Consider the following 23,842-nt stretch of genomic DNA (forward strand, 5'->3'; position numbering starts at 1 on the left):
CTGATATGCTCAGGGAAGCTGACCTGCCCCTCCTTCCTTTGTCTTCTTCTTCCACTGTCCAAGGAGAGAGGAGACATCTCTGTCTTTGCTGTCTCTCCTGAGCCATGAGGGCAAGACCCAAGCCTGGCCATTGCGCCTCTAACTTAGGTAGTTAGAACTAGATATGCCTTTCCCATCTACTATGTAGTTCTATAAATAAAGTAGCTTTTCTTATTTTACTAAGTCTTAAGTCTCAGTGATCGTGATGGAAGGTAAAAGCCTACTTTCTTAGGTAAACGCACGCACACACTGGCACACTTGCATTTCAGACCACTGTTACTCTCTGCATACATATTTCCATAACAAAAGGCCATGGCAAGCCTGAGGCCTTGTAGCCATGCCATGAAGGCAGCAGGACTCTCCCTCTGCAGCTAATGGGATAAAGCCTGTCCTGCTTCCTTAGCTTGTCCCTGGGGAGAGGGGTGGGGAGAGATTAACCACTCCTTGCATAGGAGCTGGACTGAAAGAAAGAGACAGTGGCCTGGGGCAGCATGGGGGGGGCGAGGAGGAGGAGGAGGTGGCAACTTGGTGGTCAGCAGTGCAAAACCCTCCAGGGGTTCCTGAACGGTTTGCAACTGGCATTAAACGCACCACACACGCACTTCCATATATAACTTTCTACAAAAGTGTTACAGAGCTTTCCTGGTGCTGCCTGTTGTTCACCATGATACCTTAAAAGCCTAGTGAGAAACTAGTTGGCCCAAATCTAAAGGTCCTGGCTGCAGTTTGTCCCACGTCTGTGGGAGCCTTTTCCACATAGGAGACTGCCTCCTCCAAGTCAGCACCTGGCCCTAGAGCTAGAGCTCAGGATTGTCTCAACTGGCTGGCAGAAATGGCTGTCCAAGGTTTCAAGCAGAGGTCTCTCTTAGCCCTACTTGGAGATGCCGCCAGGGATTGGCAGGCAAGGGAGATGGTCTGCCACAGATCTATGGCCCTTTCCGTGGTTCACTGAATGCCTCTCTGTCTTTGAAGTTGTTTCTAAGAACACAAGGCCATTAGAAGAGCCAAATGTTGCCCATCTAGCCAGCCTCCTGTCTCATAGTGGCCAGCTAGATGCCTCTTATGGAATTCTGTAAACAGGACCTGAGCGCAAGAGCAGCCTGCAGTGTCCAGCAATGGTGTTCAGAAGCACACTAGCTCCGACTGCCATGTCCTGTAACAGGGAGCCCTTTGGGTGGCTTTGCACATTGGCCAGAGGCCTCTGCCTTCGGTGGCGGCAATTTGAGGAGGGAAAGAAGAGGGGTCCCCTTCCTGAGTCTTCATGGGGGACAATTGTTCCAGCTGCCCTGGGCACAGGAGGTGGCCGAGGCAGACAGGTGGTAATGGCAGCAGATCCCGGCTCTCCCTGTTCCTGCTGTGGTGTCATGTTAAGAATGGCTGTCACACTCACACTGCAGGCACTGAGTGCCTGCCCTGCTGCTCTGGCTCAGCCTAGGGCCCTCTGATCAAGGGGTGGGCAAGCACCGTCCTGGGTGGGATGGGAGGACATGGCAAGACCCTCCCTTCAAGGATTGCACAGCAGAGGTGTCATAATTTAGCAGGTGGCCTCATTACTCCTAGATTGGTCGCCATGGTAACGTGTGTGTGTTTTTTCCCTTTAAAAATGTACAGTGCCAAGAGGAGGAAAATGGCTGACAAAATACTCCCTCAGAGGGTGAGTTGCTTTCTTTTCTATTTTGCTTCCTCACCTGATGATTTGGGTCCTGCAGTACTTTCCTCTTGGCTCGAAAGAAGAACAGCCTTCTCTGGGAGAGCCCAGCTGCAGGGCAGAGGCTGTGGCCAGGGTTGCAGTGTGGGCCTCTGGCGCGCCTGGTTCCCCTCCTCCCTACCTCTGCAGGTGCCTCAGGCATGGTCGCTGCTTCTCCTTGGCTGAGAAGGGAGTGCACAGCGTATCCTGCCTCTCGGAGTGCCAGCGCAGGAGGGCTTGACTCCTGCAAGCGGCCTGAGGGCTGCTGTGGCTGCTCAGATGTGCCTGCCTGGAACAGGCACCCACCTAGGTGTTCTCGTCTCCCTTCTCCTCCTCCAAGTGTGGGACCTCCATTTCTTTTCCCTTCCTCTTGGGTGGACAGCCTTTGCCAATGGGTTGCACAGTGATTGTAAATGTGGAAGTGATTGTGCTGAAACTGCATTTTTTATCCCTCTTATTGGTGAATTTTAGCCCTTGAGAGAGATGACCTGGGCTGCCAATCACATCTCTCCATCCAAGTTTGGAAGCGCAAAGTATGTCATGTGATCTTTTATGAGACCATTTTTTTCATTTGCATCAGAGTAGGCCACGTTGCACAGGTGACTTGATTAGGTGAAAAGAGCAGGTTGCTTTCCATAGCATTCTGTCCTCTTGAGAAATAAAACTTTCCATACTTTGACCCCCAGATCCGGGAGCTAGTACCTGAGTCTCAAGCCTACATGGACCTCTTGGCTTTCGAGCGTAAGCTGGATCAGACGATCATGCGAAAGCGAGTGGACATCCAGGAGGCCCTGAAGAGACCGATGAAGGTATGAAGGGCGAAGGCTCCTGTGCCAACTGTGGGTGTTGCCAGTGACATTTTCCCCATTCCTCACCTCAGGCCCATTGTCCTCTCATTGCTGTTAAAATCTGCTGCTGTGCTCAGGGGTGACTGTGGCATTGCCAGATGCCTTCCTTTTCCCAAAGTGGGAGGGATCCTGCTGCCTCTTCCTCCTCGCACTCAGTTCTCTCCCTCAGGGTGCCAAGAGGGTTCCCTCCCTCCCTCCCTCCCTCCTTCAATGCTCGGGACTGTGATCTGCCTCTGCCGGGTTTCCCATCTCTTCAGATAAGGGGCAGGAAGGGGGAACAGTAGGGGGTGTTTGTAGCCTGTTTCCTTTGGGATTCTGAGAAGTCTTTCCCAGATCCTGGCTCACAGGACGGGAGGTACTGGGCCTGTGCTTTCAGGCAAGGAGGGGGTCTCTGCGTGAGGCCGATGCCTTTTTAAGTTGATCTTGCAGATTTGATAGTTTTAATAGCTGCATTTTAATGTTGTTTTATATGTTGTTTTTTATAGAGTGTCAGCTTGATAAGGTCATAAAAGTTGGGATACAAATGGAAAAAAGAAATGTTAAAACATCTGGGTATGAAGATCAGGGTTGTCAAGATTGGTTGTGAACTTGACCAACCCAGGATGCCAGCTGCCCTGCTTGGATGCAGCTGAAAAATGCTTCTGACCATGTGCAGAGTTCCTTTCCCTAATCCTTTAGAAATAAGGAGAAGTCCTCCCTGGGCAAAGAGCATGAGTTCCCAGCAGGTTTGGTCTCCCTCCCAAGATACTAAGCCTCAGCCAGTGCTGAGTTCTCCCCAGGAGACTCCAAGTCACTGACATTTGCTTTGTGACTGACTGACAGGCAGGCTGTGTGAGAAGTGCCCCTGAGAGGGGTGTGTGTGTATGTGTGGGGGAACTGAGGATGATCCAGCAGGAGTGTTATGGTGTGTGAAGCAGCTGGAATTTTGACTGCGGCTAGGACCCACGGAGGGAGACAGGCTAGCCTGAAGCGGCTGGCATAGAGGAAGGGGATATGACATGCTCTCGGTTCCTGCCCCTGAAAGCCTGGATTTTGCTCTGAGAAAGAGTTCTGAGCTGCGGGATGTGAGGTCCCTGCCTGTGTCTGTTCACACTTACCTTCCTGTCAGTCTTCCTGGGACTTTCATTTCCTGCATAACAACATGCTCCCTGTTTGTCCTTCGAGAAGGGGCTCTTGGGGTGGTTAGGGCTGGCCACCATTGGACCCGCCATGACTGTGGCCGCTGATGCTAGAACCCATCCTACCACAGTCTACCCTTAAGTCCACTTCTTGTGGAGTGCCCCACGGAGCCCTCATCCTTCCTTGGCCCCTGGTCTGAGTCTTCTGTTTGTCCAATAGCAAAAGCGGAAGCTGCGGCTCTACATCTCCAACACCTTCAACCCTGCCAAATCGGATGCTGATGATTCAGATGGCAGCATAGCCTCTTGGGAGCTGCGTGTGGAGGGCAAACTCCTTGATGATGTAAGCCTAGGAGAGCCTTTACTGTTCCCGCTGGCTGGCTGGGACCCCCTTTGGCCTGGTGGGAAATGAGGCCAGGCATGACAGCGGTTGGGGGAAAGAGAGAGGCCTCAGGTGGGGACGTGTCCCAGCTTTAAGGGGCACGTAGGAAGGCGGGAGGAGTGGAGGAGTCATTCTGGGAGAGACACCAAGGTCAGTCTGGGGGTTCTGGAGGGTCCTGTTTCCAACTCTTTCCATGGGACTGGGAGATGCCCCTCCCCCATTGTGCCTCCTTCCTTGCTCTTGTTGGTCTAGAGAGGGACTTTGTCGGTATCTCTCTCTCCTGATTCCACAGCTCAGTAAGCAGAAGAGGAAGTTTTCCTCTTTCTTCAAGAGTTTGGTCATTGAACTGGACAAGGATCTGTATGGACCAGACAATCATCTTGTGGAGGTAAGTGGTGAGCTCAGCCAAAGCTCGAAACCAGGCCCTGCTGGAGAAGGCAAGTGACGTTCCTGCTGGCCCAATCTTCCTATGGCTTTATTCCATCTTATATGTGGTTATTTCAGGCACACCTGTGATGCTGCCTGTTGCACTGAGAATGGGGGGCATTACCTTTCCCTTGATAGGAAATTTCTGTGGCTTTCTTAGTATGTAGAGAAGAACATTAGAAGAGCCTGGCTGCTGGATCAGGCCGGGGGGGGGGACTCCATCTAGTCCATCATCCTGTTCTCACAGTGGCCAAATAGATGCCACTTCTGGGAAGCCTGCAAGCAGGCCCTGAACGTAACAGCATTATCCCCATTTGTGGATCCCAGTGCCTCCAGCAGTGGAGGCAGGGCATAGCCATTGTGGCTTGTAGCCACAAGTAGCCTTATCCTACATGAATTTGTTGAATCCTCTTTTAAGGCCATCCAAGCTGGTGGCCATTATTACCTCTTTGGGGAGAAAATTTAACTTGGTAAATAGCACTGGGGAGGAGTCAATGGTCGTGGTGCATGTTGGTACCAATGCCATGAGGAAATGCAGTTGTGAGGTCCTGGAAGCAAAATTTAGCTTGCTAGGTAGGATGCTGAAAGCCAGGATCTCCAAGGCGGCTTCCTCTGAAATGCTACTGGTTCCACATGTGGAGCCAGCCAGCCAGGCACAGCTTTGTGGTTTCAATGCGCGGATGTGATGCTGGTGTTGGGAGGAGGGGTATGGATTTGTTAGGCACTGGGGGACATTTTGGGACAAGCTCGGCCTGTGCAAAAGGGATGGGCTCCACTTGAACCTGGATGGAACCAGACTGTTGGCACTTAAAATCAAAAAGGTGGCAGAGCAGCTTTTAAACTGAGGGAGGGGGGGACCACTGACAGGAGCTGAGGGAAGGTCCTGTTTGGAACAAGTCTCTCCCTGGGAATAAAGACCAAAAATGATGAAAACTAGAAATAGGGGCACAGGATAGCAACCCAGAGAGGCAAAAGTACCAGAGGCCAACGCAAAAGTGGCAAGGACACTTGAAAAGAGACACTTACAAGGGTCTATACACTAATGCTAGAAGCCTCCAAGCCAACATGGGAGAACTGGAGTGCTTGGTCTTGGAGGACAGCATTGATATAGTGAGCATAGCAGAAAGCGGTGGAACAGAGAGAACCAGTGGGACACAGTTATCTCTGGATATAAACTATATTGAAAGGACAGGGAAGGACGTATTGGAGGTGGTGTCGCTCTTTATGTGAAAGAGGGCATTGAATCCAGCAAGCCAGAAACCCCCAAAGAGGCAGACTCCTCCACAGAATGGTTGTGAGTGGTGACACCATGCCCCAAGAGTAATGTAGTACTTGGGATGGTCTATCATCGCCCTGACCAAATGCTGAGGGAGATCTTGAGATGAAAAATGAAAATTGAGGAAGCATCTAAACTAGGAAAAGTTGTCGTAATGGGTGACTTCAGTTACCTTGACACAGACGACTACATTTGTGTTCCAGTCACAACAAAGAAGTAACATTCCAAGATACCTTAAATGACTGTGTCCTAGAACAGTTGGTCATGGAAACCGACCAGTGGGACGGCAACCCCAGACTTAAGTGGCACCCAGGATCTGGTGTGAGATACAAGTGTTATCAAACCATTGTGCTATTAAATTAAACATGCGTGTAAATGGCCAATTGCCAAGAAAATCCAGCACGGTCACATTTGACTTCAAAAGGGGAAATCTCCCCAAAATGAGGGGATTGGTAAAAAGGAAATTGAAAGACTAAGTCCAGAGGATCAAATCACTCCAAAACAATTGGGAGTTGTTTAAAAACACAATATGAGAAGCTCCATTGCAGATCAGGAAAGGGACCACCAGGGCCAAGAGAACACCAGCATGATTAACGAGCAGAGTCAAAGAAGCTATTGGAGGCAAGAAGGTTTCCCTCAAAATTGGAATCATCTTGTCCAAATGAGGAGAATGAACAGGAACCCAAAGTCTGGCAAAAGAAATGCAAGAAAACCATAAGGGATGCTAAAATGGAATTTGAGGAGCACATTGCTAAAAACAAAAAACAAAAAATTGTTAAAATACCTTCAAGACAGGAGACTGTCTAGGGAGGCGGTTGGACCCCTGGATGACAAGGGAGTCAAAGGTGTGCTAAAGCAGGATAAGGAGATTTCAGAGAAGCTAAATGAATTATTTGCATCGGTCTTCACAGTGGGGAGGATATAGGGCAGACCCCTGTGCTTGAATGAACTTTTTCAGGAAGGGAGTCTGAGGAACTGAGGCAAATGTGGTGACGAGAGATGAGGTTCTAGGCTTAACAGACAAAATAAAAACTGACAAATGGCCAGGTCTGGATGGCGTCCCCCTGAGAGTTCTCAAAGAACTCAAATGTGAGAATGCTGATCTTCTAATAGCAATATGTAACTTGTCCCTCAGATCTGCCTCCATACCCGAGGACTGGAAAGTGGCCAATGTAACACCAATTTTAAAAAAGGAAACCAGGGGAAATCCTGGAAATTACAGGCCAGTTAGCTTAATGTCTGTCTGGGGAAACCTGATAGAAAGTATTATTAAAAAACCCCAAGTATATAGGAGAGCAAGCCTTACTGAAACAGAACCAGCATGGCTTCTGCAAGGGCAAGTCCTGTCTCAATAGTCTGTTACAGTTCTTTGAGAATCTTAACAAGCATATAGATGGAGATGTCCTGGTTGACATAGTATACTTGGACTTTCAAAAAGCTTTTGACAGAGTACCTCACCAAAGACTCCTTAGTAAGCTTAGCAGTCATGGAATAAGAGGAGAGGTCCTCTTCTGGATCAGGAATTGGTTAAGTAGCAGGAAGCAGAGAGTAGGATTAAATGGACAGTTCTCCCAATGGAGGGATGTAGAAAGTACAGTGATGTAGAACATTGATTCCCAGCCTGGGGGCCATGACCCTCACAGGGGCCGCAAAGTAATCTAAAGAGGGCTGCAAACAGTAAATAAATGAGTTGTTCCCCACTGTCACTGCAGACGACACCTCCCCCTTGCTCCAAACAAGAGGGGAGGACTTTTGCTGAAGCACCAGAGTGTTTTTCAGGAGCTCTGAGGGTGGGCATCTGCCTATAAAACATGTGGCAGAGGAGGCTGAGGGTGGAGCTACCAGGAAGAAGAGGGGATTACTATCACTGACTCCCATCTCCTCGCACTGCTGCTGACACCCTTACTCAGAGCAAGAGGAGAGAGATTTTTGTGAAGCAAAAAGAAGCAAGGCTGCAAGGAAAGGTTGCTTTCCCCCTTCCTTCCTGGCAGCTGGCCTGCCTGCCTTTCTTGGCTCCTGATTCCCTGCCCCCTTTTAAAAAAAATATTCTTATTTGCGAGGCTGCCCAGATCTCACCTTTGACCCAGATAGAGCCAAAGAGCAGTAAGGAAGTTCAGGACTTGCTCACCCCCCATCTCTGAGGCTAAGTGTATGTGCCAGCATCCCCCCTTTCTTCCACCTACACTCTGCCCCCCAATCTCTCTCTCCAAGATGCTATGGCAGTCCCTCCTCTTCCCCCCTCCCACGTGCCCAAATGCATGCACGCCTGCAGATGCTTGCAGGAGGGGAGGTGTGCGCGCGCATGTGTGCGCTGATCTGTCTTCTGCTCCACTCTCATTCCCAAAGTGCACGCCAACCAAGTCATCACTTCTGATGATCATCCCAAGGCCTACAAGCACTAACCCCCCCTCCTCAATCTGTGCACCTTGTTGTCTTCACAATCTTGCATCCCCATCATTACCACATTGATGCTTCTTTATTATTATTATTTTTGAAAAGCTCTGCAGGTTGGCTGAGGCTGGGGTCCACATACTGCAGCTGAAATGTATTTATTTATTTATTTATTTTATTTAATTATTGCATTTACACCCCACCTTTCCTCCAAGTTGCTCACTTTATCCTTATACCAACCCTGTGAGATAGGTCACGCTGAGAGACTGTGTCTGGCCCAAGGTCACCCAGTGGGTGACATGGCTGGGTGGGAATTTAAACTTGAACTGTAACCCACTGGTGTTGGGAGACAGGACTGTACATCTTCAGACAGTGGGAGGGGGATCCCAATTTGATTGGACCTTTGCATCAAGAAAAGAGAGCAACACCTCCCTGTCTGCAGGGGGCTTTTTATGGCAAGGGATATGTGGAGATGTGATTTTGCCACGCACCATTTTTTCAATTAACAAAGACAGTTGGCGTGGGGGGGTGTCACAAAATCTTTTGAGCTTACAAAGGGGGTCCCATATTCATAAAGGTTGGGAACCACTGATGTAGAAATACCCAAGGATCAGTAATGGGACCTGTGCTTTTTAACTGATTTATTAATGATCTAGAGTTAGGGGTGAGCAGTGAGGTGGCCAAGTTTGCTGACGATACTAAATTGTTCAGGGTTGTTAAAACAAAAAGGGATTGTGAAGAGGTCCAAAACGGCCTCTCCAAATGGTGTGAATGGGCAGAAAAATGGCAAATGCAATTCAATATAAACAAGTGTAAAATTATGCATATTGGAGCAAAAAAATTCTTAATTTCACATATACGCTCCTGGGGTCTACTGGTGGTGACTGGCCAGGAACAAGACCTTGGGGTCATAGTGGCTAGCCCAACGAAGATGTTGTCCCAGTCTGCAGCAGCTGTGAAAAAGGCAAATTTCATGCTAGGGATCAGGTATTGAAAATAAAACTGCCAATATAATAATGCCATTACATAAATCTTTGGTGTGGCCACATTTGAAATACTGTGCACAGTTCTGATCATCTCACCTGAAAAAGGATATTGTAGAGCTGCAAAAGGTTCAGAAAAGGACACCCAAAATGATCAAGGGGATGGAGTGAGTCCCCTGTGAGGAAAGGTTGTAGCTTTAGAAAAATGGCAAGTAAGAGGTGACGTGATAGAAGTGTACAAAATTATGCATGGCATGGAGAAAGTGGGTAGAGAAAAGCTTTCTTCCTTCTCTTATACCGCTAGAACTCGTGGAGACCCAATGAAGCTGAATGTTGGAAGATTCAGGACAGACAAAAGAAAGGACTTCTTCAACAGTGCACAATTAAACTATTGGATTCGCTCCCATAGGAGGTAGTGATGGCCCCCAACTTGGATGGCTTTAAAAGAGGATTAGACAGGTTCATGGAGGAAAAGGCTATCAATGGCTACTAGCTGTGCTCCACTGGCGGGGGCAGGATGCATCTAAATCCCAGTTGCTGGAAACTGCAGGAGGGGAGAGTTGCTGTTTTGCTTAGGGCCTGCTCCAGGTTTCCCATGGGCAATGGGTTGGCCACTGTGAGAACAGGATGCCGGACTAGAGGGGCCCCTTTGGCTGGATGCAGCCGGTTCATCTTATGTCCTTAAATCCCATAGCTTTACTCTGCACTCTGTGAAGTGCTTTCTGTTGGCTGTCTTGAATCTTCCAGCGTTCAGCTTCATTGGATGCCTTCCTTGGGGTCTAGTATTATGAAAGCTGGGCGTTCTTCCTGTTCACTTTCTCCACACCATGCATTATCTTGTGTGCCACTATGTTTTCCTATCTTTACTTTCCATTTTTCTAAACTAAAATGTCAACATTGTTGTAAACTTTCCTTTTCCTTGTGTGGGGGGCTGCTTCATACCCCGGATAATTTAGGTTGCTCTTTTCTGCACATTTTCCAGCTCTACAATACCCTTTTTGAAGTGCAGCAACCTGAACTGTATACACTATTCCAACTCCCACCATAGATGGCTGGATGTGGGCTAACAAACTGAAACTTAATCCAGACAAGACAGAAGTGTTGCTGGTCGAGGGGGAAACTGCCCCAGGGATAGGGCTGTGACTTGTTCTGGATGGGGTTGCACTCCCCTTGAAGGAGTAGTACCACAACCCATCATTTTTATATTGGGAAAAAACATCCAAAGTGGTCAATGTTGGGGCTGAGTGAATGTTCAAGCTCCCAGGGGTAGATGAAGAGTCGGTGGCACCTGTATGAATTATTGTGCTGCAGAAGCCTGGCTCTGAGCTTGTGCCTGTTTGCTTGTCCCTGACAGTGGCACAGGACTCCCACCACGCAGGAGACAGACGGTTTCCAGGTGAAGAGGCCAGGGGATGTCAGTGTGCGCTGCACCCTCCTGCTCATGCTGGATTACCAGGTCAGGCTGCGTGTGTGTGTGTGTCTGCATGCATGTGTGAGTGTACTTAGTGCTGGTAGAGGACAGTGTCCGTGAAATGCTATGCCTTCCAGAGCCGCCTTGTCCTCGTGATGCTCGTTGCTGGTGGAGATGAGGCCAGCACACCAGGGTCATTGGTGGATCTGAGTGAGCTGACCCAGCAAGCTTCAGCCGTAGTGGGATTTCTTTCTTATTCACTGAAAATATTTATAAGCCAAAAAAGAGTGAGAGGACTGAGGAAGAAGCAGGTAGAGTTGATGTGTGGACTAAATAAATGGTCAGCTTCCAAGTTACCCAAGCAAATTGTTGTCCATTGGGCTGTCATCCCATCGGCATCTTTTGAGACCTTCCCCTGAATGCCTAACTGCTTTGTTAAGAGTTGCCAACGTCTGAGTGGCCTTAGATGCTTTCCCACTGAAAGGATGGCCCAAAGAGCTGGCAAAGAGTGTCAGGATTTCTTGGGGAGAGAGTACAGACAGCTTCACAGAGAATTCTGACCTTTGTCAGATATGCTCCCAGGGTCCTTTTAAAGACCCCCCCTTGCCTTCCCTCCCTCCCAAAGCGAGGAGGTTGCTTGCCAAAGGGATCTCAGCTTAACTGTCTCTTCAGCTTTAACCATCTGAGTGCGGGTGGGATAGAAAGAAATGGATTCCTTTATGCACTCTGTGGCTTTTGCATTTTTGTCAAAAGATAAACCTGAGAATGTCAGATCAGGCATGATCAGGTGGCGGAATTAATTTTATTTCAAAATATTGATATATGTAAAGCAGTGGCAAAAATACAATATTGAAATGACAGCGCATATAGCAGCCGACGTAAACGATCACATCAGTTACAGCAGCATTCCCCCCGCCCTGCCCTGCCCAAATGCTTGCTGGAAAGGAAGCGGCAGCTGCTGCCTCTTGGGCAAAGCCTGGCACCTTTTGCTGCTCTGTGGAGCTGCTCCTGGAAGTCAAGTGTAGAAGTGGCTGTAGCGACACCAGTTGGGGATTGAGCTTGTCTGCAAATGCAAACGTGTGACCTCCCAATTGTTCCTTGGCAAACTGGGCTTGCTGACAGTGCGCCTTCAGAGCAACTCACTGCAAGCTCTGTTTTGTTGGTTTGCAGGCCACAGTGTGGATTTAAGCCATGCCTGCAAATGGACATTTCCCCTCTGCAGACAGCTTATTTGTTTATTATTTGATTTATATCCTGCCCTCCCTCCCAGTAGGAGCCCAGGGCAGCAGAGTTCTGTGAACCACACCTGCAATCGGACAAAATGAGGTTTGCTGAAAGCCCCTTTGAAGTTGTCACCTGATGCTATAATGCGGTCAGGTGACTGGCAGGTGAGGGGCCCCCACCCACCTGTCGAATGGCTCACAGAGGATGTGGGTCATTGCGATCTGGCCTGCCGGCTGGAAAACGTTCGCTGTCGCCACCTCTGGCCTAGAATCTCCTTGTTTCTTTCAAGTTCCATCCGTATAGTTGCCGTCATTTGAACTTGTCTTTTGTCAGTGCAAAGTGGCTTTCCAAACATCTCTGCAAAACACAATGCCACTCTTCCCATTTCACAGATATGAAGCTGAGGCTGAGAGAGGGAGAACAAAAGTGGGAGTCTGTGATTGCCTGGAGTTGGGATCCTGGGCGACAGTTCCAAGTGCAGGAGAGGGTTGCCTCCATTCCAAGTGCAGCAGTTCTCTCGGAACAACTCACTGCAAGCCACTTGCAGGCTACAAGGGCAGCAGCTGGGCTCAGCCATGTAAAGTCTTCTCCAGTTGTCCCAAAGCCCTCCCAGTAACTGCCTCTGTGATAAACCCAGAACTGTCCTAGACCAGCTCTGTGGACCACCCTTGCAGAACTTGAAGCAGCCCCCTCAGCAAAGGGCCTGCTGCTCTCTGAATCAGCCTAGGTGGGCTGGCCTTGTGGCCACGAAATCATGGCATCCTCCTGCATTGAGAGGCTCCAGGGCAGCCGTTTCCAGACAGCAACAGCAATTTCCCAAAAGTCAAGCAAACGTGAAGCCCAAGTTATCCTCACAACTGATGCTTTCTGACGTCTCTTTCTTCTGCAGCCCCCCCAATTTAAGCTCGATCCCCGCCTGGCCCGCCTCCTGGGGATCCACACACAGACACGCTCTGCCATTATCCAAGCGCTGTGGCAGTACATCAAGACGAACAAATTGCAGGACTCCCATGACAAAGAATACATCAGTTGTGACAAATACTTCCAGCAGGTGAGCCCCCCTCCCCCCCATCTGAGCCGCAGCTGCCGCCTCAGGAGCTCTTGCTTGCCTGGGATCCAGCTGTGCTTCCAGCATCTGCACTGTGGTGTCTACTGTCGTTTGCCTCCTGGGATCTTCTGGAAGTCAAAAGGATGGTGAGATAAAAACTGAACGAACGAGAGGAGTTGTGCCTCCCACTGCCCTGACCTTGTGTTTGATCATTGGCTCCTGTGTTGCCGTGTTGCTGGAGAGTTAGGTGCAAAAGTGTGGGGAGAAAGGCCCCCTAATGTGTGCTGGGTTATTCCTCAGGGCATGTTGCGCATGGGGGGGGGCTGGATGTGCCATGGACCCTCCCCAATCCTCTAACCTTGGCAGCGCTCTACAGGGGCCCTGCCCTCCCCCTCTCCTTTTCTCCCACTCCTACTACAAAGGATGGTTTTGCATTTGACCTCTCAACATAATTTATCAAAAAGTGATGCAACTCAGCCACAGGACTTTTCCTTCTCTGTCCCTGATGCCTGAAAGGCCACTTACTCCATTTAACTGGGGACTGGAAACAAAGCCCTATGAGAGAGACTGAAAGAACTGGGCATGTTTAGCCTTGAGAAGAGAAGACTGAGGGGAGGTATGATAGCATTCTTCAAGTACATGAAAGGTTGTCACATAGAGGAGGGCCGGGATCTCTTCTCAATCGTCCCAGATTGCAGGGCACGGAATAATGGGCTCAAGTTGCAGGAAGCCAGATTTCGACTGGACATCAGGAAACTTCCTGTTAGAGTGGTATGACAATGGAGCCTATGACCTAGGCCTTCACCTGTCGTGGATGCTTTAAGTTGGATTCCTGCACTGAGCAGGGGGTTGGACTCAATGGCCTTATGGGCCCCTCCCACCTCTACCCTTCTGTGATCCTGACCACATCACTTCCTTCCAGGATCCCAGTCTGCCCTCCCTTGTGGTTCTTGAGTTTTTCTTCCAAGTCCTCAAGTGTGCTCTGTGTGTGTGTGTGTGTGTACGACACAGAGAGGCCTTCTTTTTCAGTGTATTCTTTGCCTTTGATATGTGGGCGGGAGGGGGGCGCGCTGTGACAGCACTACAATCTCCATGGTGGGAAGGGGAGGGGATTGCTGCCAGAGGTCTCAGAAGTTCTTTGAGGGCTGGCCGTCTCCTGAGGCTAAGCTTTCCTTTCCCTTTTGCTTTTAGATCTTTGATTGCCCACGGCTAAAGTTTTCTGAAATCCCACAGAGGCTGACTAACTTGCTGCTGCCGCCAGATCCCATCGTCATCAACCATATCATCAGGTCAGGCAGCCCCGTCACCATTCTGCTCTGCTTGCTAGGAACAGCCCCAGCAAGCCCCTCCTCTTCCAGGCATGCCCTGGCCCGACCACACCCTTCTGCAGCCCTGATGGGATGGCAGTGGGCTTCCTGCCCTCCAAGGTGCCCTGCAGCAGCAAGAGGCCTGGGTGGTCAGGTGGCCTTCTGGTCTGCCGTTGGGGAGAGTCCAACCTCCTCTCCTCCTTGGGCATAATACCTCTTCCGGGGGCCTTGGGTAGGACTGAGCCTCACATATGTCCCAATCTGACATTTCTTGGTGTGCACAACTTGAAGGAAGCTGCAAGGCTCTGCAAGGCTGAGGAGGAGGTGGCGAGTGAAGATGTGAGGCTCCAAGAGTGTATGCCCAGGGTAGTCCATGTCAGTGCAGTATGTGGGGTGGGTGAGAGGTCCAAGGAGAGGGCTGAGGAAGCAGCCACAGGGCAGGGAATGCACACTCTGGCTGGGGGCTCCTGTTGTGCTCACGGAGTAGAAGCAAAGGCAGCGGTGACCCGGAAGAAAGACAAGAAGAGCTGTTCTTTCTGGAAGGGTCGTAGCTCGGTGTGGAGCACTTGCTTTGCATGCAGAAGGTCTCAGGTTCAGTCCCTGGCAGCTGGGGAAAGAACCCTTTGCCTGAAACCTTTGTGAGCTGCTGCCAGTCAGTGAGGACCACACTGGACTAGACTCAGTGATGCAGGCACTGATGGCAAGACACTGTCTAAGTCAGCTTCTGTGCATCCCTCCATTTGGAAGAGTCACCTCTTGGCTCCTGCCTTCCCCTGTAGCGTGGACCCCAACGACCAGAAGAAAACAGCTTGCTATGACATCGACGTGGAAGTGGAAGATCCCTTGAAGGGGCAAATGAGCAGCTTCCTTCTCTCGACAGCAAATCAGCAAGAGATCACAGCCCTGGACAATAAGGTGCTTGAAGTGGTTGGTGGGATGGGGAGAAGAGGCATTTGGGTTTGGGGGCTGGGATACTGGGAAGGGGATCTGAGGCATGGCAGGTGATGAAGGTGGTGGCCTAGATTCTGAGGCATGGCAGGTGCTGTCTGTTTGGCTCACTATGGGTGGCAGGGCATCACACTGCAGTGCAGTCATGTGACCACAATCTTGTGTATGGACCTTGCAGAAAAACTCACTTGGCCCTCACTGAGCAGCTTCTGTCAGTTTGTGGAACTGCCTGTTGCCCTGCTCAGTTCACAAAAGCAGCCCCTCTTCCTCCTCATTTTGTCTTGATCCAGCTGCCCATTCTGTGGGAAAGTGGGGTGGCATGGAAGGAAGTGCTAGACAGGCTCTTGATGCCTGCTGTTGCCTGTGTGCCTGCGCATGCACGCGCACACACACACTTCCTTACCATAGTTAATTTGTGAAATTCATTACCATAAGATGTGATAATGGTTGCTGGCTTTGGTTAGACACGATCACAAAGAAAAAGGCTAGTGGCTATGATGGCTAGACAGAAGGGGAGGTTCTTGTCTTCACATCCTGCAGTGTGTTGACATCTGGCTCCTGCTGAAAACAAAATGCTAGACTATAATTATTTGTTAGATTTATTAGATCTAGATCAGATGGGCCCACCATGATCTAATGCACCAAGGACAGTTGTCGCTGCCTGGAGGTGAGGCTGGCTGCAGACTGGGCACAGCAGTCATGTCAGTCACCTGCTTCCTCGCTCCAAATCTGTGCCAAGGGTGCTCAGGGTCCTTGGCCACTTCTATGCTCTTTCTAACCACTCATAACCCCCTCCATCACAAATAGGTTATTTCCAAGGCCTGTGATCCCAGCGAACCAACACCTACAAACCTTTCCTGTTCTATGACATTGGAATCTGCCTTCTTCTTTGATAGAAAATGTAGCATAACCTACTCAGTTTGGCAGCACAAATTAAACCAATCAGCCTGACTGTGCAAGGCTGGAGGAGGAGGAGGGAGGGAAGGAAATGAGCTGCGTTCTGACCTGATGACCTGGTGGAGGGTCCCTTCCTGACTGCAAATCAGGCAGTGGGCTGTGAATGCAGCTATAAGGAATTACACAAGGATAGTGTGCATTTGACTAAGATGCATCCAAACTCAGAGGAAGGCAATGGTAAACTGCCTCTGAATACCTCTTACCAGTAAACCCTATGAACATAGTATCCAAAATGCAACACGAGAGAGTGTTGGAAAATGAGACCCCCAGGTCAGATGGCACTCAGCGAGCTACTGGGGAAGAACAATGGACAAGTACAAGTAGCACTGTGACTAATGATGCAACTGGGTCAAAGCGGAAAGGAAGCCCAGAGGTTGATGCACTCAGATACAAAAAAAGAGTCTGGAGTTGTACGACGTACACAATAGGAACATGGAATAGGAGAAGCATGAACCAGGGAAAGTTAGAAATTGTCAAGCAAGAAATGGAACGTATCAACGTTACAATACTTGGCGTGACTGAATTAAAATGGGTGGGAATGGAACATTTTCAGGCAATTACAAAATACTTTATGCAGGAAATGAGAAATTAAGAAGAAACAGGGTTGCTTTAATAAGTGATGTAGCAAAAGCAATTAGGAGCTATAATGCAAGGTCTGAGCGAGTGATATCAATAAGATTAAACGGGAAACCTATTAACATATCCATCATCCAAGTCTACGCTCCAATGGCAAACACAGAAGAAGAGGAATTGGAGAGATTTTACTAGGGCTGTGGAGTCGGAGTCGTGGAGTCGGAAGCAATTTTGGGTAGAGTCAGAGTCAGTCGGTAGAAATGTACTGACTCTGACTTCAAAATAAAATTAATATTTTAATATTAATATTAATTTATTATTAATAATACATTAATATAATTTGCCATTTATGAAGGAGTCGGAGTTGGAGTCAGACAGTAGAAAAATAGAGGAGTCGGAGTCGGAGTCGAAGGTTTGACATACCGACTCCACAGCCCTGGATTTTACGCAGAAGTACAGGAAGAAATTGATCACACACCAAAACAAGATGTGCTGATAATCATGGGGGGCTGGAATGCAAAAGCAGGGAACAGAGAAGAACTAGGAATTGTGGGAAAATGGGGCTTAGGAGATAGAAATGAAGCAGGAGAAAGACTTATTTAATTATGTGAAGCCAATAATTGGTTTCTTGCAAACACATTTTTTGAGCAACTGAAAATACGTTAACATTACCAAATGGTCAATATAGGAATCAAATTGATTATATAATTGGTAGCAGAAGACGGAGAAGTTCCATGCTCTCTGCGAAAACAAGACCAGGAGCAGACTGCAGTACAGGTCATGAACTGGTAATATGAAAAATCAGAGTAAAACCAAAGAACAACAACAAAACACTCATAATGCCAAAATACAATTTAAATAGCATCCCAGAAGAGTATAAAGGTCAAATAAGGAACAGATTTGAGGCTTTAAACCTAGCTGATAGAGAACCAGAAGAACTGTGAAGTCAGAGACATTATCAGGGAAGAATGCAAAAAGACAATACCTCTAGTTAAAAACAGAGAAAGACCTCAATAGATGACTGAAGAAACTCTTAAAATGGTTAAAGAGAGAAGGAAAGCAAAAGCAAGAGAAGATAGAAACATGGTCAGAACCCTAAATGCAACAATACAGCAACTAGTACGTAGGGACAAAGAGAACTATTAAAATAGTTATTGTATAGAAATAGGACAACAAAAAGGGAAGAACAAGAGCCCTATTCCAAAAGATTAGAGCAATGAAAGGGAAATTTAAACTAAGAGTAGGGATGTTGAATAATCAACAGGGGAACACACTGACTGACCAAGATGAAATTAAAGGAAGATGGAAGCAATACACTGAAGAACTCTATAAAATAATCTGCCAGGATGACAGATTCATTCACGGATGAACCGTATGATGAAAAACCAGAAATTTTAGAATGTGAGGTGAAAATCGACATTAAAATACTTGGAAGAAACAAATCACCAGGAACAGATGGCATACCAATAGAGTTGCTACAAGTTACTGAGACTGAATCTGTCCAAAGTTTGACAAAAACTGTCAACAAATATGGAAATAATGGCCCACAGACTGGAAGTGTTCAATATATATCCCAATTCCAAAGAAAGGGGATCCCAGGGAATGCAGTAATTATCCTATTGCTTTAATATCCCATTCAAGTAAAGTAATACTCAAGATTCTACAACAAAAGCTCTTACCATATATGGAGTGAGAAATGCCAGATGTCCAAGCTGGATTTAGAAAGAGAAGAGGTACCAGAGATCATACCGCAAATGTATAATTGATAATGGAATGGACCAAGGAATTTCAGAAGGAAATCACCCTGTGCTTTATAGATTACACCAAAGCCTTTGATTGGGTAGATCATGAAAAACTATGGAATGCTTTAAAAGAAATGGGGGTGCCACAGCAACTGATTCTCCTGATGCGCAATTTATACTCTGGACAAGAGGCTACTGTAAGGACAGAATATGGAGAAACAGATTGGTTCCCCATTGGAAACGTTGTGAGACGGGTGTATTTTATAACCCTATTTGTTTAATCTATATGCAGAACATATCATACGGAAATCAGGATTGGACCAAGATGAAGGAGGTGTGAATATTGGAGGGAGAAATATCAATAGTTTAAGATATGCAGATGATTTCATACTACTAGCAGAAACCAGTAATGATTTGAAATGAATGCTGTTGAAAGTTAAAGAGGAAAGCACAAAAACAGGACTACAGCTGAATGTCAAAAAGACTAAAGTAACGTGAATAGAAGATTTATGTAACTTTAAAGTTGCCAATGAGGACATTGAACTTGTCAAGGATTATCAATACCTTGGCACAGTCACCAGAATGGAGACAATAGTCAAGAAATCAGAAGAAGGCTAGGACTAGGGAGGGCAGCTATGAGAAAACTAGAAAAGGTCCTCACATGCAAAGATGTATCACTGAACACCAAAGTCAGGATCATTCAGACCACGGTATTTCTGATCTCTATGTATGGATGTGAAAGTTGGACAGTGAAAAAAGCGGATAAGAGAAAAATCAACTCATTTGAAATGTGGTGTTGGAGGAGAGCTTTGCGGATACCATGGACTGCAAAAAAGACCAGTGATTGGGTGTTAGAACAAATTAAACCAGAACTATCACTAGAAGCTAAAATGATGAAACTGAGGTTATCCTACTTTGGACACATCGTGAGAAGACATGATTCACTAGAAAAGACAATAATGCTGGGAAAAACAGCAGGGAGTAGAAAAAGAGGAAGGCCAAACAAGAGATGGATTGATTCCATAAAGGAAGCCACAGACCTGAACTGACAAGATCTGAACAGGGTGGTTCGTGACAGATGCTCTTGGAGGTCCCTGATTCATAGGGTCGCCATAAGTCGCAGTCGACTTGGAAGCACATAACAGAAATCACTGAACACTAAAGTCAGGATCGTTGAGACCATGGTATTCCTGATCTCTGTGTATGGTTGTGAAATTTGGACAGTGAAAAAAGCAGGTAAGAGAAAAATCAACTCATTTGAAGTGTGGTGTTGGTGGAGAGCTTTGCAGATACCATGGACCGTGAAAAGGACAAATAATTGGGTGTTAGAGCAAATTAAACCAGAACTGTCACTAGAAGCTGAGGTTATCCTACTTTGGACACATCATGAGAAGACATGATTCACTAGAAAAGACAATAATGCTGGGAAAAAGAGAAGGGAGTAGAAAAAGAGGAAGGCCAAACAACAAGAGATGGATTGATTCCATAAAGGAAGCCACAGACCTGAACTTATAACATCTGAACAGGGTGGTTTATAACAAATGCTATTGGAGGTTGCTGATTCATAGGGTCGCCATGAGTCGTGATCGACTTGAAGGCACATAACAACAACAAAGTATGCATTTGTGGGGGTAGGCTCTGGGTTCATGGGGTTACAAAGTGATTGAAGAGTTTAGTTTGGAGACAGTGCAAATTACAAATGTTTTAAGAAATTGGCCTTTGTTTTTTTTACTTTGCTCAGATTCATGAAACAATCGAATCCATCAACCAGTTAAAGATACAGCGAGATTTTATGCTGAGCTTCTCGAAAGACCCCAAAGGGTACATCCAAGATCTTCTTCGATCCCAGAGCAGGGATCTCAAGGTGGGCTGTTTTGGGGGGTTTGGGAGGATTGCAGTTAGGTGAGAGCATTGAGCTTCTCATGTGTCTCCGCTGTCAGGGAGGTGTTCTGGCCCTTGGGCTGGCCCCCTCCTTCCAGCTGTTCTGTGGCCTGGCTGGCTTCAGCCACCAATGCTGTGGGGTCCATAAAGCTCTAAGTGCACAAGTACTTGCATCCCTGTGGCTGTTCAAAGGATTGATCACAGAGCAGATACAGAAAAAGGTTTGCTACCCATGCTACACCATAGAAGGAATTCAGTCAGGCATTGCCTTCATTAGGGTTCATGCCTGGTTATGGGACTGAATCAGCCTTGGCTGCCCTGATGGATGACCTTTATCGGGAGAAGGCAGGGGGAGTGTGGCCCTGTTATTCTTACTCGATCTCTCGGCAGCTTTTGATACCATTACCCATGGTATCCTTCTGGGCTGACTTGCTGAGATGGGTATTGGAGGCACTGTTTTACAGTGGTTCCGATCCTATCTCCAGGGTTGTTTTCAGAGAATAGCATTGGGTGACTGTCTTTTGGCCCCCTGGCAGTTGTGCTGTGGGGTACTGCAGGGTACCATCTTGTCCCCAATGCTGTTTAACATCTATATGTAGTCCTTGGGAGTGGTCATCAGGAGATTTGGGGCGAGGTGTCAGCAGTATGCTGACGATACCCAGCTCTATTTCTCTGTAACCTGAATCAGGAGAGGCTATGCAAGCCCTGCACCACTGCCTAGACTCGATGGTGGGCTGGATGAGGGCCAATAAGCTGAGTCTGAATCCTAGCAAGACAGAGGTGCTGTGGGTTGGTGGTTCCCGAGTTTGGATAATTGGTCAGTTGCCTGCTTTGGATGGGGTCGCACTCCCTCTGAAAGAGCAGGTCCGTAGTCTGGGGGTGCTCCTGGAACCATCTTTGTCACTAGAGGCCCAGGTGACCTCCGTGGCTAGGAGTGCTGTAAGACACCTGTGGCTGTTTCTGGACCGGGATAGCCTGACCACTGTTGTCCACACACTGATAACCTCCAGGCTGGATTACTGTAACGTGCTGTATGTGGGGCTGCCCTTGAGGTTGCTCCAGAAGCTGCAGCTGGTGCAAAATATGGCAGTGAGACTGCTCACTGGGGCAGGGTATTGCCAAAATGTCACCCTGCTGCTGGAAGAATTGTACTGTCTGCCCATTAGCTGCCAGGCTAAGTTCAAGGTTCTGGTTCTGGTGAACAAAGCCTTATACAGGCTTATACAGACCAGGATACCTGAAAATTGTCTTATTATTATTATTATTATTATTATTATTATTATTATTATTATTATTATTATTATTATTATTATTATTATTATTTATTAGACTTTTATACCACCCGACTAGCAATAGCTCTCTGGGCGGTGAACACGAGAAATACAATAAAATCACACAATATAATACAACAAAACATATAAAAATAAAACAATCTAAAATCAGTTACAATAAATTTTAAAAATTAAGTTAACTTAAATTAAAATGCCTTGGAAAAGAGGAAGGTTTTAACTTGGTGCCGAAAGGATAACAATGTCGGCGCCAAGCGCACCTCCTCGGGGAGACTATTCCACAGTTCGGGGGCCACCACTGAGAAGGCCCTAGATCTTGTCACCACCCTCCGGGCCTCCCTATGAGTCGGAACCCAGAGGAGGGCCTTCGTAGTAGACCGTAGTGTACGGGCCGGTTCGTATCTGGAGAGGCGTTCCGACAGGTATCGTGGTCCCGCGCAGTATATCTTACCCCTGATATACCCAGTTGCTCACTACGCTCTGCAGGTTAGGGCCTCCTGCAGGTACCACCTTATCAGGAGGTCTGCTCTGCACAATATAGGAAGTGAACCTTTAGTGTAGTGTGGCACTTACCCTTTGGAATTCCCTCCTCTTAAATATTAGACAGGCACCATTTCTGTTATCTTTTCGGCACCTACTGAAGATCTTCCCCTTTCAGGAAGCCTTTTAAGTACAGACCTTATCCCAGTCTGCATCTGTGTTGAAATTGCTTTTTAATATGTTTTTAATGATTTTTAAAAAACATGTTTTTAAATATGTTTTATTTTGATATGTTTCTAAATATGTGTTAATATATTTTAATATCTGTTTTTATGATGTTTGAGAGTGTGTTTGTGTTTGCAGCCCTGGGCTCCTACTGGGAGGAAGAGTGGGATATAAGTTTAACTAATTAGTTAATTAATTAATGATCAATCAATCAATGCTACTACTACTACTACTACTAATAATAATAATAGGACCAACCAAAATATCACAGAATGGATCACTGCAGTGCACTCTATGTGGGGCTTCCCTTGTGTTTGTTCTGGAAACTGCAATTAATACAGAATGCTGCAGCACAACTGCTGACAGGAGTGAGACCATATCAGCCTGTTACACACCTGCTCAGAGATCTGCACTGGTGGCTGATTTGTTACCAGGCCAATTCAAGATATTATTAGTATATAAAGCCCTCATACAATCCTAGATTTACTTTGTTTCTTTTTCCTAGGTGTAGACCTTTGCACTTAACTCTGTTAAATTTAATTCTGCTGTTTTCAGCCCAATGCTGCAGCCTATCAAGATAACTTTGAAATGTGTTTCTGTCTTCCAGGGTGTTAGCTATCCCTCCCAATTTTGTATCATCTGCAAATTTGATAAGCATTCCCTGTACCTCCTCATGCAAGTCATTAATAAAAATGTTGAAGAGCACTGGGCCCAGGACCACACCATGCAATACCCCACTCATTACCTCTTCCCACTTTGAGAATGAACCATTGATAAGCACTCTTTGAGTATGACTCAGCAGGCAACTGTGGACTCAACTGATAGTTGTTCCATCCAGCCCACATTTAGCTAGCTAGTTTATCAGAATATCATGGGGCACTTTTGTCAAAAGAAGTCAAGATATATTATGTCCACAGCATCCCCACAGTCTACAAGGAGGTTACCCGATCAAAAACATCAGATTAGATTAGTCTGGCAGGATTTATTCTTGACGAATTCATGTTGGCTTCTAGTAATCACTACATTGTTTTCAAGGTGCTTATAGAATGACTGCTTTATAATCTACTCCAGAATATTTCCAGGGATTGATGTCAGGGTGACTGGTCTGTAGTTCCCAGGTTCCTTCATTTTGCCCTTTTTGAAGATAGAGACAACATCAGCCATCCTCCAGTCATCCGGCACTTCACCCATCTTGCACAATTTTGCAAAGATAATAGACAGTGATTCTGAGAGTCCTTCAGCCAGTTCCTTCAATATTCTAGGATACAGTTCATTGGGCCCTGGAGATTTGAACTTGTTCCAAGTAATTAGATATTCCTTGACCATCTGTCTATCAATCTCAAGCAACAATTCTGTCCCTTCATGTTTGCCAGGAAGGTCATAGACTGAGCCAGAGTATGAATTGAGCACTTCTGCCTTTGTTTGTCATATATTATCATTTTGCTATCCTCATTGAGTAGCTTATCCACCATTTATTTTCTCTGTCTTTTGCTATGGATGTACCTGACCCCTTCAGAGACAAACATCAAAGTAAAGGGAAACATGGTCACCTCTGTACTATTAGCAAAGTTGGAGGTGACTTTTAGGTGATTTAGAGCTCCTCCCAT

The 23,842-nt window shown here is 47.1% G+C and overlaps 1 protein-coding gene across 7 annotated transcripts in view; it reads left to right on the forward strand.

Moving 5' to 3' along the window:
- Positions 1–23,842, forward strand: part of SMARCD3 (SWI/SNF related, matrix associated, actin dependent regulator of chromatin, subfamily d, member 3) — an 81,460-nt gene that overhangs the window by 51,618 nt on the left and 6,000 nt on the right. For all 7 annotated transcript variants that reach the window (XM_061586563.1, XM_061586565.1, XM_061586564.1 and 4 more), the window contains 9 exons: positions 1,651–1,693; positions 2,413–2,535; positions 3,913–4,035; positions 4,367–4,462; positions 10,505–10,606; positions 12,675–12,836; positions 14,025–14,122; positions 14,920–15,055; positions 20,102–20,224. In XM_061586563.1, the coding sequence (XP_061442547.1) occupies positions 1,651–1,693; positions 2,413–2,535; positions 3,913–4,035; positions 4,367–4,462; positions 10,505–10,606; positions 12,675–12,836; positions 14,025–14,122; positions 14,920–15,055; positions 20,102–20,224 (1,006 nt within the window). The remainder of the gene's footprint in view (positions 1–1,650; positions 1,694–2,412; positions 2,536–3,912; positions 4,036–4,366; positions 4,463–10,504; positions 10,607–12,674; positions 12,837–14,024; positions 14,123–14,919; positions 15,056–20,101; positions 20,225–23,842) is intronic.

This window comes from Rhineura floridana, chromosome 10 (genome assembly GCF_030035675.1).
Source record: "Rhineura floridana isolate rRhiFlo1 chromosome 10, rRhiFlo1.hap2, whole genome shotgun sequence".
NCBI classification, from domain to species: domain Eukaryota; kingdom Metazoa; phylum Chordata; class Lepidosauria; order Squamata; family Rhineuridae; genus Rhineura; species Rhineura floridana.